The sequence below is a fragment of the Rhinatrema bivittatum genome, chromosome 3, assembly GCF_901001135.1.
Source record: "Rhinatrema bivittatum chromosome 3, aRhiBiv1.1, whole genome shotgun sequence".
Lineage (NCBI taxonomy): Eukaryota > Metazoa > Chordata > Amphibia > Gymnophiona > Rhinatrematidae > Rhinatrema > Rhinatrema bivittatum.
In genome coordinates, this window is record NC_042617.1 from 538,671,447 (window position 1) to 538,685,414 (window position 13,968).

Here is a 13,968-nt window from a genome sequence, read left to right on the forward strand (position 1 = left end):
ATATATTATAGATATGTGAGCGGAAGCACATTGAATTGTTGATGGAACGATATTTACTGCTTGGATACCATGTTTTTCTTGTTCATGGCTTATTCGTTCATGATATGCTTGTTTATATTTGGTACGCTTTCAATAAAAAACTTTAATTACAAAAAAAAAATAAGCCCTCCTGGAATACACTGCCTCTTAGTATTCTCTGTTGTGCATTGCAGGTGGTGGGTGTCTCTGCAGTGGCTGGGACAGGATTGGATGACTTCTTTGTTCAGGTGTCTCAGGCGGCAGAAGAATATGAAAGGTAATCTTTAAGTATTAACCTAAGACTCGCACGTTGGACAGGGCATGGGACCGATCCTCCAAAACTCGTCGCATGAACATGTTTGGCATGTGTGACCTTAGGCATCGTTTCAAGATGTGCATCAGTTTGGCCAAACTCAGCAGTCACCCACTGCTCCCATTTAGTCAAACAGCCATGTGGAATGTATTTCCATTTAGGATGGTGCACCTGCTCAATGTGGCCTTTACAATTTTGTGCTTGCAAACATGTTGCTGCTTCTGCCACACCCAGAATTGTGTCTCTGAATGAGGATGCCCCGTACACAAAAAAGAGGAGATGCATAAGAAAGAAAAGGGCTGAGTACTGAAACTAGGTGGTTGCAGTTAATACTTAAAGATACTTGAACAAAGTATTGTGGCTGCTGTGTTAGTCCACTTGAAAATATAACAGTGAGGGTTAACAAACAAGTTGTAGGCAAGACCTTTTTGTTGGACTAACTCAATTTCTCTGCAATGAGCTTTTGAGAGCTACTCTTCCTTCATCAGGTCAGTGAAGAAACAGCACAGTTACACTGGGTTTAAGTAGTACAAAATCAGCTAGTTATTAGATTGTCTGCACATATCAGGCAGTTTAAAGTAGCCTTACAGTTACAGATTAATAAAAGCTTTGTGTGGAATCGGGGGGGGGGGGGGGGGGGGGGGGGGGGGGGGGGGGGGGGGGGGGGGGGGGGTAGAGAGATCCCTTGGAATTGTAAAGTTTTACTATCTATGTCAAGCCCCTCTGCCATCCCCACCTCCACCCCTCTCCACACCCTCATAATTTAACTGTAATATAAAAGAAATTTCAGAACTAGACAAGCATGGAAGGGATGAAGTGAATCTTCGGTAGAGATGGCTGCTTTACAGTGGAGCCCCACGGACATCAGCGTTAGTCAGTCCATAAGCAGTCCCACTGGTATTAGGCTATACTATAGAATCGGTTGCTGGGAAAGTGAAAAAGCTAGAGGCATGGGAGCACAAGGCCACAAAATGGCAGCAAGGGAGGTGGCCTCTGATACTGAATTGGAGTTGGACATGACTGAGGTCAGAATTAAACCTGAATCGGTGTTTATGAAGCAGGAGATGAGAGGTTGGTTGAGAGAACTGAGAGGAGATTGCATTTGTGAAAAAATGCTTGAAATGGTCTTGGAGGTGAAGGGAGATATAGCAGTTCCTTATTCCCCAGATCAGTCCAGCTTTACTGACACTGCCCTACTTAAGTTAGCGTGCCACCTGAAGTCCCTCAATATTTCTGTCTCCAGCAGATGGTAGAGGTGCAAAACCTGCAGTCTGGAGATTTGGAAAAAAAAAAAAAAAATCCAGAAAGTTGCTCCTAGGGGTTTAGGCGCTGTGAAGGGCCATCTACCCGGTAGAGTGGGGTAAGCATGGGGTTGGTGACCCTTAAATAGTTTTGCCTGAAGGTGCTGGGGAGGTTGATTGATAGCCAGTGGTCTGGCTCTCTCCGTTTCCCTGCATGGCTCACTTCACTCTGGGGCAGCACAAAGGTGACAACTTGGATCAGCTGTGAAGATAGGGAAGTATTACTATTTTTACCTTTTATTTTTGGTGTCTGCTTTCTGAGGGTTCTGTTTAAAAAAGAAAAAGTGACACCAATGCAGCTCAGGAGTGCCAGCAGGAGAAGCTGGGGATTGACTTTGTTTTCGCCATAAGGTGGTGTTTGGCTGACAGGGTAAACCGCTGTGTGAGAGACATGTGAAGCATAGCAGTGGCTGAGGCCCACAGAAAATGTTGTAGTGCACGTGGGGTGCAAAAAAGGGAGATTGTCTACCCTGGATCAACTGTAATAGTGCCCTTATCCCAAGGGGAGCGATGCCAGGGATGGTATTCCATTCCTCTGGTGCTTCTGCAAAAGGAAGGTATCTTCCATCCGATTCTAGACCTAAAGAAAAGTGAATGAGACCCTATGGGTCCCACATTTATGAATGGAGACCCTAGGCTCAGTGATTGCAGAGGTCAACCTCAGAGGGATATCTTCATATCCCCTTCAGCAAGGATCATCAACATTTTGTGTTTCCCTGTATGTACCGGATCAGTCCAGACTCCTGGGTTTTGCCTCCGCATCAGCAGATGGAGACAGAGCAAGATTTGACTGGCTCTGTCATAAATACCAGGGTGCCACCCGCAGTCTGCCAGTATTTACTCTGTCTCCAGCAGATGGTCTGGGTGCTTTATTCACAGTCTGAGCTGATACTAAAAAAAAAAAAAAAAAAAAAAAGGGGGGGGGGGGGGGGAGGTAGATTTAGATAGCCTTACAGAGTTTTGTTTGGTTACTTTTATTTATTAAGTTTTCACAAAAAAAGTAAAACATAAGACTGAGAAGGCAGAGAATCAGTCACAGAGCGTCCAGCGACGGTCTTAGCCTCCCAGGGGGTTGGCAGGTCCTGAGGGGACCATCCCCCCTGGTTCTTCAGGCTGCTGGTGCTAAGGGTCGAGGACCCTACCTTTTTGTCTCTTGGCAGCCCAGCCGGGGGTGATATCGGGGAGCCCGGATCACCCACCCCAGCCAGACCGCTTCAGGACTCGACGTTGGACAGCAGCACAGGTTTGGGGGGGGGGGGGGAAATGAATAAAAATAAGTGAACAGGACGTGAATTTTAGGCGGCTCTCTGTTTTCTTTTTGCTGCAGCGGTCGGTTATTCGCGTCCCCTCTCCCCTCGCTTTTTACTTTTTTCTCTGCAGCCTGACTTCGTAATGGCACGCGGTTCGTGCGGCTCGGGGCACGCGTGCCTCTCACGGGATGGGCTGTGCTCAGCCTGCATCCTCGGAGGATAAGGGACGTCGGGGGGGGGGGGGGGGGGTCGTTTGGCACAGAGCAATGGCGGTTGCGATCGGGGAGCTGCCTTCTCCTGCCTCTAGGCCAGAGCTTTCCAAACTTTTCATGTTGGTGACACACTTTTTAGACAAACATAATTTCGGGACACAGTAATTCAGTCTACTAGCAAACCAGAGGTTAAAGGTTAAACGAACAAAATGTATTTTGACAATTTACGTATGTTTCCTTAAATATATACATAATAAAATGTTTCACGACACAACATATCTTGTGAAAACCTTTCATTTATATTAAAAATATATAATATTCCAAGATTAATGTTATTGTTATAATTTATGAGTAACAATAATAAAACAAAGTTATTGTGTTATTCAATTTACCTCTTTAATGAGATATATGAGCTTGATGGGATGAACACAGATTTTGAATATTTGGTGTTAATAAAAAGTCCAAAGGGTCTTCTGCGTAACTTTAAAAAGCTGGCCAGTTTCACACTATATAATTATTTGATAGCCTCAGTCCACTAATTCTATATGGCTATGAGAGTGAAGTCTGGAATTTATAGGAAGGGACAGAATGTCAATATAAATCCTGCACCTCCAGTTCTGTAACTCTGTGCACCCACTGAAATTCCCCCAAACAATGGAGCTTGGAGGTTTCCCTTACAGCTCATCATAGTAAAAGATATTTTCAAATTCTGGTGTCACCTCACAGTAACAGCAGCACAAACACCTTCCACTGCCAGGCACATTGTGAACTAACACAAAACCTCGCAAAAAAGACACTCAGAATCTATACTGCAATCCCATTGTAACACAACAGTAATAACACCAAGGACTCAAACAACAATAACCCTACCTGTGAATAAGCAAGGGTAAATATTACACTGGGTCCTAGAATACCAATACACCACCTACTGAGGAAACAAAACAAACCCGATTGCTATAGATCCCTATGCTAGCAGAATCTCTCATCATGGTTACACACACAGAGCAGAGACAGACCCTCACCAAATACAGAATACAAAATAAAGGAGCACAAATTAGACAAAAACTGAAATGGAAACCCCAAGAAGCCAGACTCTGTGTATTAACAATGGAAAAACAGAACCACCATTCCTCATAAAACAAATAAAATCAAGAAACATAAAGCATCATTTATAATAGTAAAACCATACTAATAAAAGAATATTTTAAAACTACTGATAAATAGAATTTCTATTAATTAAAATCATATACATTTTTTACAATTTCCCAAATACCAATAAAATATTTAAAAACAGCACATATATTAAATAACACCCAATAATTAAAACTAATAAGGATTTTAAAAAGCCCCTGCTGTCCATACATGGGAGCTCTTGATTTCCTGTCACCCTGATATTGTCGAGGATTAAGAGGTTATCCTCTCTCTCTCTCACACACTCACATGTCCATTCTCTCTCACACATACACTGTCACATACATACATATTCATGCTCTTACACCCACCATAACTTCTCGCTCTCACAGACACGGACACACTCTCAGGCTCTAAGACACTCTCACCCCGTCCACACAAACTCTTACTCCCCTGGATTTTCTCATACACACTCATGTTCTCACTCTCTCTGGCTCCCTCACATACACACAAACACACACTCCCAGGCAAGTTCCCAATCATTCTCACACACTGAAACTGACCCCCAGGCAGGCTTCCAGACACACAGACACACACACAGACACTCTCATACACAGACACACCCTCAGGCAGGCACCCATGCATTCACCCATTCATACACATGCACACTAAAGGCAGACCCCCTCTCTTTCTTTTGCCAGCAACCTCGGAGCCTCTCTCATTCCTCTGCTGCCAGTCACTGTCACTGTCACTGATGCCGCATGGCTATTTGGGAGGTGCTGATTGCTGCTATTGGCACTGAAGCCCATTCTCCTGCCTCCTCTGTGCAGGCCCCGTGGGTTTCCACTTCCTCCATGTTATTTATTTATTTATAGATTTTTCTATACCGGCATTCGAGATTAGGAACCCCATCATGCCGGTTTACAAATAACAAGAGGGTGTGCACAAAAAACAGAACATAAACAAGTGCAAAGAAATAAAAGTTACATTACAACAGGGTCATAAAACTGGGGAGAGAATTAGAGTAAGATAGTTGAGTAGTAAAGATGAATTATTTACATTAATAATTTACATAATATTGTGTAGTGTCTTATAAGATGTTACTGTTGATCTCGTACATTGTGAGATCCGCATAGAGAAAGTGCTACTCTTGCACATTACCAAAGATTACATGTACCAATCAGTAAAAAAGTAATTTTTATTTTTTTTTTTTACCTTTGCTGTCTGATCGGTTGGTCACAGGCTTTTTTGTTCCACCTCCCCTTTCTTATTTTTTTGCCAATTCCTTTCATATTGTCTTTGTTTTCTATTTCTTTTCTCTCCATCTATCTTCTTCCCTCAAACATAGTCAGGTTCTCATTCTCACATGCTTTCTCTCTCTCTCACACACACAGGCTCTCACTCTCACATGCTCTCTCTCATACCATCATTCATACAGTCTCTCTTGCACATGCTGTCTGACTCACACACCCAGGCTCTCTCTCACTCCCACATGCTGTCTTGCTCAAGTACAGACTCTCACTGTCACATGCTCTCTCTCATACAATCATTCATGCACACAGGCTCTCACTGGCACATGCTGTCTCTCTCTCACACACACACAGGCTCTCACATGCTGTCTCTGCAAACATTTAGGTCCTCACTCCCGCACACAATCTCTCAACTCATCTCATACACGCACTCTACGGGCCCTCAGCCTCTCTTACCTCTGGGCTCCTCTTCACGGGTCGCTGCAGGATGGGCTCTGCGGCGGCCCTGATCTTCGCGGACCGATCTGCGGTGGGGACCCTGCTACCCGGGCCGTCTCCTCTTCTCAGCCCGCTGCTCCTCTTCTGCACGCGGCTGATGCTCCTCCTCCTTCCTCCCCATGCGGCTCCGGCAACATTTTTCTTCCGGGGCCCAGTGGGCAGGAAGGAGGAGGAGCACCTGCGTGACCTTTTTCTTCGGGCCGTGGTGACATAAGCTCCACCATGGCCCTGCTGATCTTCCTGCTGTGTGTCTCCGGCACACAGCCCAGCGAAACTTCACTGCTCAGCCGCCAGTGGGATGAGGTCCACCGGCGGCCGCATTGGCTCCCACTTGCCGGTGTGTCACGTGCACCGGGCTTGCGCAACACACCGGCACACCTCAGGCGACACACTAAAGTGTCGCGACACACACTTTGGAAAGCTCTGCTCTAGGCAGTTGCCGGTGAGCGTGGGAAAAAGCGCCATTTTGGATTCGGCTTACTTCACGGCGCCTCTCGTGGTGGGGGCAAGGAATTCCCTGTCCTCCTCTCCCCGGAGAGACCGGTTCTGCGGCCTGTTTCGCCGGCAGGAGCAGTAGGGGGGAGGACAAGGGGACGATACAGGGACAGATTCGGATATTTCATGTTCCTCCTTTTCCTCAGTATTTATCCTGGCTATGCATAGCTCCTTTAAGGTGCGCAAAGCCTCTAAACGGCATTCTCCTAAGTCCGGGGGCTTTGATGGACCACCCCCTGCAGGCAAGGGTCGACCCCGGTCGGGGGACCCGGGAGGGGGGGCCTTCTAGGGCAAAGTGTCCGTTACGGGCTATTCCTCCCCGGGAGGATACGGATTCAGCCTCGGAGCCTCCAAATCATGAGGATCAGGATGGGCCGCCCCTGAGGAGGGGTAGGGGGAGACTGCGTCCAGTCGCAGGGGTGACACAGCAGAGCCATGTCTCTGAGGGAGATGACCCTAGTGTGGTCCGCCTCTTCCGCAAAGACTAGCTGGGACCCCTCATTCCCGCTATTTTGGAGGAGTTGGGAATTGCGGCTCCTCCCGAGGAGTCCCGTCTGGGCTTGAAGGACCCAGTATTGTTGGGACTGAGTGGCCCTTCTACGACATTTTTCTTTTCATTTTTTGGCTACGGACCTACTCTTTCGTGAGTGGGATACCCCAGATTTGGGGCTGAAGGTCACGAAGGCTATGGATAAGCTTTATCCTCTGCCCAAAGATGCCCTGGAAGTTCTTCGTGTTCCAAAGGTGGATGCGGCTGTTTCAGCGGTGACAAAGAAGACTACTATTCCGGTCACGGGGGCCACAACCCTGAAGGATCTGCAGGATCGGAAGCTGGAGGTTCAGCTTAAATAGATCTTTGAAGTATCCGCTCTAGGGGTCCGGGTGGCAATTTGTAGCAATTTTGCTCTGCAGGCAGGACTGCGTTGGGTGCAACGACTGCTCGCCAATGAGGGCCTTTCTGAGGAGGAAGCCTGACAGGCGGGCCATCTCGAGGTGGTAGTGGCTTATAGTGCCGACGCGCTGTACGATCTCCTGAGAACTTCGACTCGTTCCATGGTCTTGGCCGTCTCGGCGTGACGATTATTATGGTTAAGGAACTGGTCCGCGGATGGAGCCTCCAAATCCCGGCTGGGGTCCGTACCTTTTAAAGGCAAACTTCTATTTGGAAAGGAATTGGAGGATATGATTCAGTCACTGGCTGAAAATAAGGTTCATCGTCTCCCTGAGGACAGAACACGCGCCAGAGGATCCTTCTCAGCTAGGTCCAGGTTTCGGGGAACTCGAAAAGCTTGTACTCCTCGTCCCAGTGCCTCTTCCTCTTCCTTTCGTCCTGCGGGTGGCCTTTGTCTTCGCGCGCGCCGTTTGCAGCATGCCAGGGTCTCCTTTACTATTTTCTGCGCAGGGGGGGAATTCTGCGCAAATTCTGAGTTCCGCAGTAGCGCAGAATCCCCCCCAAGACTAACATTTCTAATGTTTTACTTATTTTTGCTGACATCCCATGTACCCCTTTGTAAGCTCTCACTACTCCCGGGGGGGATGGGACCCACAGTTTGAGACACTTCTTTAAAACATTTCATAGATTTTGTATTGATCTCTCTCTCTCTTTCTCTCTCTCTAGGGAATATCGTCCAGAGTATGAGCGTCTGAGGAAGACACTTGTAAGTGTGTTTGTATTTGCTGGGGAAGGAGGGAGTGGTAACAATGGAGACAAGGGCGAGAGCAAAAAAAAACAAACAAAAAAAAAAACTTGGCCATGTGATAGGAAAAAGATGGAATGATACAGAAGGTAAAAGGGTTCTGGGGGGGAGCACTGCGTGATGGTGTAAGATCAAGGGGTTTATATTCAAAAGCTTTTATGCATGTATATTTTGAATTAAGTGCACAAAAGCTGAGTTCAGATATTTTTTTTCACCCAACATAAAATTTTTGTGCACATAAATCTTTTAGCCAGACAAAATGGAGCTTGACTGTACCCGGTGCTGCATGTTCAGTGGTGTTCAGGTACAGTTATAGGCATATGTCCGATTGGAAAAGAAAGAGCAGTCCTAACTTTATCTGTCTAAAGTTATGAGGTATAACTTTACCTGAGTATATTCAGCAGGAGACATGTGAATGTCTTGTTGAATATCAGGAGCAAGTTATGCACATAACTTTCCACACATAAATTTGCCACTCACTGTGTTACTGAAAATTGACCTCCAGAAGACCAGTTCGTGTTGAATGATAGAGGGGAGGAAGCAGGAGGAATGTTTTGGACTACTTGACAAGATGTAAAATGTCTGCATTGGAATGGTATGTGGAAGTGGTTAAAGAATCGTGATCCTCTGTAGGAATTAAGTACTTGCTGAGCATTGGGGGAGAGCCCTGCTTTTATTATGGTACAATTCTCCTTTGAGTGTTACTGGATTATCTTTTTTTTTTTTTTGGGGGGGGGGAGGCTATTTTACTGAAATGGGACTTCCACAAAACACCAGGTTGCCATCCCCTAACTCAAACAGTTTTATATATAATAACTACAACAGGTTCTTCAGGATACAATTGGAATACATTTTCTACAAAAGCATTTCAGATAATGCAAGCTTAGGTCGTTTGTAAAAGATCTGAACATTTAGCAAAACATCTGTTTTTCAAACTGTTTTATACTGATTCCTTTTTCTACTGTACCAGCCTTTGAAAATCTCAATCTTTCCTAGCGTGTAGCCAGATGGACTCAGGACCAGTGGGCTATCTGTTCCTCTGCTAGCAGATGGGAGACTGAGTCAGGTTTCAAAGCTGATGTCGCCCTAGATTTCCCCTGCAGTGATCTCAGCTCTTCAGTATCTCTCTGTCTCCTAGCAGATGCGGACACTATCCCCACACTAGCACAGTGTTAATTGGATTGCAGCACAAACAAAGACATTTTTTTATCTCCACTTTAAAAGAAGATCGAGCCCCGCTCTCCTGCAGTGATACTTAAGGATCCCTCCCCCAGTTGAGATTTCCGAGATCCCTCAGAGGTGTGCCTTGGTTCAATAGCTGGTTCCTGGCGTAGACTTAGCTGCTGAAGCAGCTGAAAGGCAGTGGGTGCAAAAGCTGAGCACAACTGTGAAGGCCAAAGCCCTCTCACCTTGCAGCCGGAAACCGTCTCTGTACTCAGCCAGTAAGTGCTGAGACCAGGTAAGTAGAGAAGAACTCCTCAGATTCAGAGACATGGAAGGGCTTCAGTAAGTCTATCCTCTGGTCTCCTTGCTCAGTGAGCCCTTCCAATTTCGTTCCCGATCTCCGTTCGAGCGAGGGAAGGGGGTTGCAAGCAGGTTGAGCGGTCCACCGATGGGCTAGGCCCCATTTTTGGCTCGGTCGACTCTCCACATGGCGAGCCACGGCAGCACCATCTTGCGGTTTGGTGAGGTGCCATTTTCCCCCTTTGGCCGTTGGTACGAGCGGGGCTGGCCGGCCTTCTGTGCGCATAAATACGCGCATAGCTGCGCACATAACTTTGAGCATAACCGTGCACGTAACTTCTCACACAACCGACCACTTAGACATGTGCGCGCACAGTAGACAACCATGCATAAACCAAGCAGGCTATGGCCCCGGCAGCAAAGAAGCTCAGGCGACACTCTCTCTGAGTGGCCTGCCATGTTAGAGCCACATAGTCTGACCTGGAATCCTGCCTGTGTCAGCACTGTGGGGAGGCCCGGGGAGGGCTGGATTCTGAAAATTTCTCCAAGCCTGGCTTATCCCAGTAGGAGGACGGGTCAGCCGCAACCTTAACTGATAGCTCCCCCAGAACTGGGCAACTCCAGGACAGCGTCGTCCCTGGGAGAGGGAGGTTCAGTGGCCCCTATCCCAGTTCCCCCTGGGGCAAATATGGAACCAGCGACCTTCTCTTGGTTGGAATTCTTTCAGAGCCTCCAAGCCTTTGTTCAGGCACAGTCATCACCGGTCCCTGCCCAAGTTGAGCCCCAACGGGGGGGGGGGGGGGCCCCCTCACTCTCTGCGGGCCACGAGACATGCCACACCTCACCAAGAGTATTCCTGACAGGGACACAGGTATCACAGATGATGATGGGGTCCACTGGCTGACAGAGAAATCCCTCCAGGCCTAGAACCATAAGAACATAAGAACATGCCATACTGGGTCAGACCAAGGGTCCATCAAGCCCAGCATCCTGTTTCCAACAGTGGCCAATCCAGGCCATAAGAACCAGGCAAGTTCCCAAAAACTAAGTCTATTCCATGTTACCATTGCTAATGGCAGTAGCTATTCTCTAAGTGAACTTAATAGCAGGTAATGGACTTCTCCTCCAAGAACTTATCCAATCCTTTTTTAAACACAGCTATACTAACTGCACTGACCACATCCTCTGGCAAAAATTCCAGAGTTTAATTGTGCATTGAGTAAAAAAGAACTTTCTCCGATTAGTTTTAAATGTGCCCCATGCTAACTTCATGGAGTGCCCCCTAGTCTTTCTACTATCCGAAATAGTAAATAACCGATTCACATCTACCCGTTCTAGACCTCTCATGATTTTAAACATCTCTATCATATCCCCCCTCAGTCGTCTCTTCTCCAAGCTGAAAAGTCCTAACCTCTTTAATCTTTCCTCATAGGGGAGCTGTTCCATTCCCCTTATCATTTTGGTAGCCCTTCTCTGTATGTATACCCTGGAAGAGGAGGTGCAGGAGGGAATGTGATACAGATCTTCAGAGGATGTTGGGCTTGATGAACCCTTGGTCTGACCCAGCATGGCAATTTCTTATGTTTTTATGAGACCTGAAAGATTTTAATGATGCACAATCGACAAACCTTTTTCGTTGGAAAGAAGTCAATAGAACTAGGGGGCATGTAATGAAACTCCAGGGAGAATGACCAACGTCAGGAAATATTTCTTCACGGAAAGGGTAGTGGATGCCTGGAATTACCCTTCCAGAGGAGGTGGTGAAGACTAAATCAGTGAAATATTTCAAAGGGGCATGGGATAAACATGGTGAATCCCTAAAGATGAGAGGGTGGAAATGAAAAAGGGTGCATGGGGTGACTTACTGGTATGGTGATTACTACCCTTAACCAATAAGCCTTTATACTGTTGATGCAACTCCATCATTCTCTCTGCTTCAACGGCAAGAGGTGACGGGAAATTGGACTCAAACAGCAACCAACAAGGCCCCTGGCTTGATGGTCTGGGAAGCTAAGTATGGGGGTGAATTGTATGGCATGGAAGATACTACCATAAGCTTGCTGGCAGACCGGATGGATTATTTGGGCCTTTGAGTGTAGGTGGCGGCTTTAGACTGTCTTTGGGGTAAGGTGCAGGGAGTATCTCTTGCCTCACATTGGATGTAATTCGTTGTCTTCAGGGAGCGAAACATTTGTGGCCTTCAGTGCAAAGGATATGTCCCTCTTGGAATCTTAATTTAGTTTTGAGGGGTATGTGTGAGGCTCTGTTTGAACCAATGAAAAAGATGACTATTAAAGACTTAACCCTGAAGGTGGGGTTTGTTTTTTTGTGGCAGTTCAGAGCTATTTTGGAACTTCAGGTTTCGTCTTGTAGAGATCCTTTTCTATGGATTTTGGAGTCTGGGGTCTCTTTGCACAGGGTACCTTCTTTTCTACCAAAGGTTGTTTCTGTGTTGCATCTTAGTCAAACAGTGGAGCTTCTGGCTTTTCTGAATTTGAATTTATCCACACTTCATGTGAAGGAACTTCAGGTGTTGGATATATGGTAGACATGGGGGAGGTATCTCAAGGTTACTAGCAATTTCCGAAAGTCGGATCTCCTCTTTGTGCTTTGGAATGGGCCAAAGAAGGATTGCAAGGCGTCCAAGGCTACGAATGTTTGTTGGCTGAAGGAAGCTATTGGTTTTGTAAAAGTAGCCCAGTGCCAGTGGGTCTGAGGGCTCACTCGACTGTCTCAGGCAACATCCTGGGCTGAGTATCAACAGGTGTCCCCTCAAGAAATTTTTAGGGCAGCTACTTGGAAGTTGTTAGACACTTTTGCCAGACATTATCGACTGGAAGTATAGGCTTTGCTGACAGTGATCTTCAAGTGGGACTATTTGTTCCCATCCTATTTAGGAGAGCTTGGGTACATCCCAGGGTCTGGACTGATCTGGGGTATGAACAGGAAAAGAAAATTGGTTCTTACCAGCCCATTTTCATTCCTGGAATACCATAGATTAGTCCAGAGCCCATCCAATTAAGAGAGTCTGCTAGTGTTGGCAGTATGTAATATTATGCAAGGTTTGAGGGATTCAATGATGTTCAACTTTGTTGTTGTTGGAATGGAGTTCTGAATTTTGAGGCTTCACCTTCCTCCTCATTGAGGGAGATTTGGAACCTTAGTTTTAGTGTTTTTAATTATTATTTTGGCTTGGGTACAGGTCGATACTGAGGGACTACAGGTGGCACAGTAGGTTATATGGCAGGGTCAGTGAAACTTTTTTTTCTCTGTCTGCTGGCAGGGAGGCAAAACCCAGGAGTCTACAGCTCTGTGGTATCCCAGGAATGAAAATTAGCAGGCAAGAACCAATTTTCCTATTCTTTTTCTCCAGACTGCACATTCCCTTATCCTTTGGGTAACCCAAATTATCACGATCATAAAACATATTAAGTGACAAAAGATGGCACAACAGGCACTTAGCCCTGTATTACTACAAGGACATCTTCACCTTCCCCATTTTGATATGAATTCTGCCAGCAAGATTTACACAGAAGCCAATATTCAGGGAAGTTTATTTTACTAAATTCAGGACTTATGGGGATATTTAAAACCCCAGGTTTCTCCATTTCTTGGATAATTTTAGCCAGCTAAGTTTTATCTAAATAAGGACTTGTCCTCACACTGTCACACACTCACACTCTCTCTCACACACACTCCAGGGGTGTTCCAGAATCAGGGCCTCATCTTAGTCGGGTACGTCTGGTTTTGGTGGAGGCAGATCTAAAGTTATCTGGTAAGTTTAAACCTAACCTGGTGTATTCAGTGGCACTTGTTTTAAAGAAAGTAGTGATTCCTCTCCCACTCAAGTTTTATAAAATCATATCAGGACCACCACAACCTGATTTCCCTCCTTAACCATTTTTACAAATAAATGTGTCACATCCCGATCTCTCTTCTTTATAACAAGGCAGGAGCTTCCCAAGCCCCCAGCAGGAGGAGAAGTTCTTATCCCCTCCTGTAGGGTGCTTATCTAAGTGCCAGTGCAGCTGACAGGTGCTGGCATTTAATATTCATTTTTTTTAAAGCAAAATTTTATTTTACTGCAATAACTAATAAACTTGGTTAATGTTAGGGGATAGTAGATTACCTGTTTTGCCAAGGCTTTGTTAGTAGGCTGTCTAATCAAAACTGTTGGAGGTTTAGTACATGAAGTGCACATTTTGGGTCACTGGCTTACCATGATATACTGTAGCCTTAGCCTGAAATATCAAGGTTTCCTAGGGTACCCATTAAGTCTTGTGTACAGTGCATAGCCCAGTGTTACTGGCTTCTCAGGATTCTTACACACTTCAGCATT

General features: G+C 46.1%; 1 protein-coding gene across 1 annotated transcript in view; it reads left to right on the forward strand.

Annotated features, from left to right (window-relative positions):
* The window catches only part of GPN1 (GPN-loop GTPase 1), a 66,985-nt gene that overhangs the window by 41,886 nt on the left and 11,131 nt on the right, over positions 1–13,968 (forward strand). The window contains 2 exon segments of the mRNA XM_029596379.1: positions 213–295; positions 8,087–8,126. Of these exon segments, the coding sequence (XP_029452239.1) occupies positions 213–295; positions 8,087–8,126 (123 nt within the window).